Source organism: Cariama cristata, unplaced genomic scaffold (assembly GCF_000690535.1).
Source record: "Cariama cristata isolate BGI_N322 unplaced genomic scaffold, ASM69053v1 scaffold17719, whole genome shotgun sequence".
Taxonomy (NCBI): Eukaryota; Metazoa; Chordata; class Aves; order Cariamiformes; family Cariamidae; genus Cariama; species Cariama cristata.
Window position 1 is genome coordinate 10,804 of NW_009634217.1, and position 3,621 is coordinate 14,424.

Below are 3,621 nucleotides of genomic sequence, written 5' to 3' on the forward strand. Positions count from 1 at the left end.
ACAATGTGCCAGGGGCATGTGGCCGAATGAAGAGGTTCTCTGTCTGAGGGCCAGGTTAAATACTTGCTTCTAACCTTGTTCTTTTCTGTTTCCAGTGCATCCACCGAGATGTAAAGCCAGAAAACATCCTGATAACAAAGCACTCGGTCATCAAACTTTGTGACTTTGGATTTGCTCGCATACTGAGTGAGTGCCGACTTGCTACTTACACAAATTGTTAACACGTGAAAGCTCAAATGAATTGTAGGACCAGGCTTTCAAAAACCAGTAAGAGCTCACTTGTCTTTGTCTGACCCACGTGTAAATCATCCTCTATAAAGGCTGGTATGTTTTCACAGAGAAGCTCTGCTAAAGGCCGGGTAGAGCTCCTCAAACCAGCTTAAAGGGAGCTAGCCCATGCCTAGTGCCTCTGTGAACAAACTCTGAGCTCCCTGCTGGTGCAGCTGAGCTGCTGGTGGTGCTGGCACTGGTAGATGGAAGTTGGCCTTGGGCATCTTGGAGCTGCCCAGCTGTTGCTTATGCAATGCCGGAGACACAGCTGGAGCTCCCTGGCAGGAGGAGCCCCTCTGGCAGAAGGCACTGTCTCTGCAAACAATGGCTTCACATTTTCCATCATAAATAAACCCCCTAATCTGGTTTTTTTTAGTCTCGTTCAGACAAATCACGTGGGCTTTGAGAACTGACCACTGGCTGGTGCAGGGCCCTGCTGTGCAGCTCTGCATATTTTAATTCGGAGAAAAATATGGTCTTGATTTTTGCCAAATCTGAAGTGTTTCCAAAGTAGGGTTCTGCTAGTGGCCAGTGACTCACCCTGTTCCTGTAGCTATTGCCTGTCCAGGAGGTGCCCCAACATGTGTAACAACTGATGGCTGCTCATCTGCATCGTTCTGATCCCACATTCCTCTTTGTTTGTCTCCTTCCTGATCTCAACCTAGCTGGTCCAAGTGATTATTACACAGACTATGTGGCTACCAGGTGGTACCGCGCTCCGGAGTTACTGGTGGGAGACACCCAGTATGGCCCTCCCGTGGACGTGTGGGCAATAGGCTGTGTCTTTGCAGAGCTCCTGTCCGGGGTCCCCCTATGGCCTGGCAAATCTGATGTTGACCAGCTGTACCTCATCCGGAGAACCCTGGGTAAGTGTCCCCTCCACACTGGTCAGAGCCCCGGTCTTCTCAATGCCTTTGGCAGGACTAGAGCTCGCCCAGGAGGCCTTTCCTCTGTGGTGGGGATTGGGATTAGCCAGGAGGTGAATTTACCCACTGGACCTCTCCCTTTAGTAGGTGCTGGCTTATTCAGGACAAGAGGAAACGGTCTCAAGTTGTGCCAGGGGAGGTTCAGGTTGGATATTAGGAAGAACTTCTTCACTGTAAGAGTCGTTAGGCACTGGAACGGGCTCCCCAGGGAGGTGGTGGAGTCATCGTCCCTGGAGACGCTCAAAAAACGTTTAGGTGTGGCGCTTTGAGACATGGTTTAGTGGGCATGGTGGCATCGGGTATACGGTTGGACTTGATGATCTTTGAGGTCTCTTCCAACCATAATGATTCTATGATTCTACAATTTAAGGTGTTACTGTCCTTAAAAAGGAGCTGGGTTTTTCTGGCATGACTGACACACACACCTCTTGTTAGGAGATTGTGTGGTTGGAGTCACAGATGCTGCTGCGGGTCCTGGCAGGACCTGGGGGAAGGAAGTTAGCATCCACGTGGGGGGTGACTGTTCTTCAGCAAAAGGTCTGTGGAGTAGAATTGGTTTCAGCTTGTATGAGCCAGCAGTGCCAGGCTGCGGCTAAAAGGCTGACAATGGACAGGGCTGCGTAAGCGGAATCATTGCCTGCAAACTGCCTGTCCTTTCCACATCTTCACCTGTCTCCACACAGACAGAAATATGAGGTGCCTGTGTCAGAAAGGACCAAGAATGTTTTGCATAAAGGTTTGAAAGATCCGGGTGTTTTTCAGGGTTTGGTACCAAGCAAAGTGGTCGCTGCCTCTAGGTAACAGGTAGTTGGATTGAGTTCATCCCAGCTTTGGAGGTCTCGTAAACATTGCTGGTGCCTGTTGATGGCTCTGTGCTTGGGAAAGAGAGTGTGAACGCTGAAGTTTGTCTGCGCCACTTGTTTGTCTTTATTCACCAAGGAATTTTAGGAGCTACTCCAGATTTGGAACAGAGGTTAAATAAAAGAGCCATTATCTGTGAAACACTTAAATTAATCCGGTCTTATTGGTTCTATTTGATCTTGGTGTGTAACATCTGATTTCTCAGGGGGAAAGGAACAACCCCCCACTTTTAATTGAAATTCGTTGGAATTAACTGAGAATTGTAATTTGTACTGAGCAGTTTATAAAACTATAAAAGTGACTAATGGCTTTAAACAGATCAGCTTCTTAGCTAGAAAAGTAGTTCAACATTGATTTCTTCATAGAATCATGGAATCATAGAATTGTTTATGTTGGAAAGAACCTTCAAGATCATCAAGTCCAACCGTTAACCTAGCACAGCCAAGCCCACCACTAAACCACGTCCCTAAGAACAACACATACACATATTTTACCTACACATCTTTTAAATCCCTCCAGGGATGGGGACTCCACCACTTCCCTGGGCAGCCTATTCCAGGGCTTGACAACCCTTTCCGTGAAGAAATTTTTCCTAATATCCAATCTAAACCTCCCCTGGCGCAACTTGAGGCTGTTTCCTCTTGTCCTATCACTAGTTACCGGGGAGCAGAGACCGACCCCCACCTGGCTACCCCCTCCTTTCAGGTCGTTGAGGAGAGCGATCAGGTCTCCCCTCAGCCTCCTCTTCTCCAGACCAAACCCCCCCAGCTCCCTCAGCCGCTCCCCATCAGACTTGTGCTCCAGACCCCTCACCACCTTCGTTGCCCTTCTCTGGACTCGCTCCAGCACCTCAAGGGCTTTCTTGTCGTGAGGGGCCCAGAACTGGACACAGCACTCCAGGTGCGGCCTCACCAGTGCTGAGCACAGGGGCATCCTCCAGAATATGTTTCAATACAATTCATGCTCCAGAATACATTTATGCCAGTGGTAGGTGAGTTATAATTTCTTTTTAATGGTAGAGTTTCAGCCAGAAGAAATTCCCTTTTGATCCAGGTGATGGACTTGAGGCGGTGTTTGCAGAGAAAGCTCCTTGGCCAAAGCTGTGTAGTTGCGGTGGTTTGGCTATTGTATCGGCTCTTCTGTTGTGGATGTGATTTTAACATTTTGCTCAGTCTGAGCTGCTCTAAGCTTCAAAAAGGGGCCATGAAGCTGCATTGGGAAAAAGCTACAGCATGTTCCTGTTGGTGCTGCATTTCAGCTCTTCCCTATACAACATCCTCAGGAGCGTACAAAAAGGATTTCACCCCATATGAGTTAAATTTTAGTGAAGCTGGAACACTTGTGGTTAGCCTGTCCCCTTCCAGCAGTCAGCGAAGACAGGACTGTTTATGCAGACAGCCTGCCTCTTGGGAACCCTTTTCCTTTGAAAATGCTGAAACCCAGCGTTGGTGAGGAGAGCAGGCCAGCAGCTCCCCCTCCCTCCGATGGAGCACACCAAGAAAGCCTGCCCACGCTGCCCTGCCGCCATGTCCAAAGCCAACAGTGGCTCCTGCCAGTCACTCGC

General features: G+C 49.0%; 1 protein-coding gene across 1 annotated transcript in view; it reads left to right on the plus strand.

The window, feature by feature from the left end:
- CDKL1 (cyclin-dependent kinase-like 1 (CDC2-related kinase)) overlaps positions 1 to 3,621 on the plus strand; it is a gene marked incomplete at its 5' end in the record, with an annotated part of 11,778 nt that overhangs the window by 4,792 nt on the left and 3,365 nt on the right. Inside the window, 2 exons of the mRNA XM_009707080.1 lie at positions 96 to 186; positions 936 to 1,136. Of these exons, the coding sequence (XP_009705382.1) occupies positions 96 to 186; positions 936 to 1,136 (292 nt within the window). The remainder of the gene's footprint in view (positions 1 to 95; positions 187 to 935; positions 1,137 to 3,621) is intronic.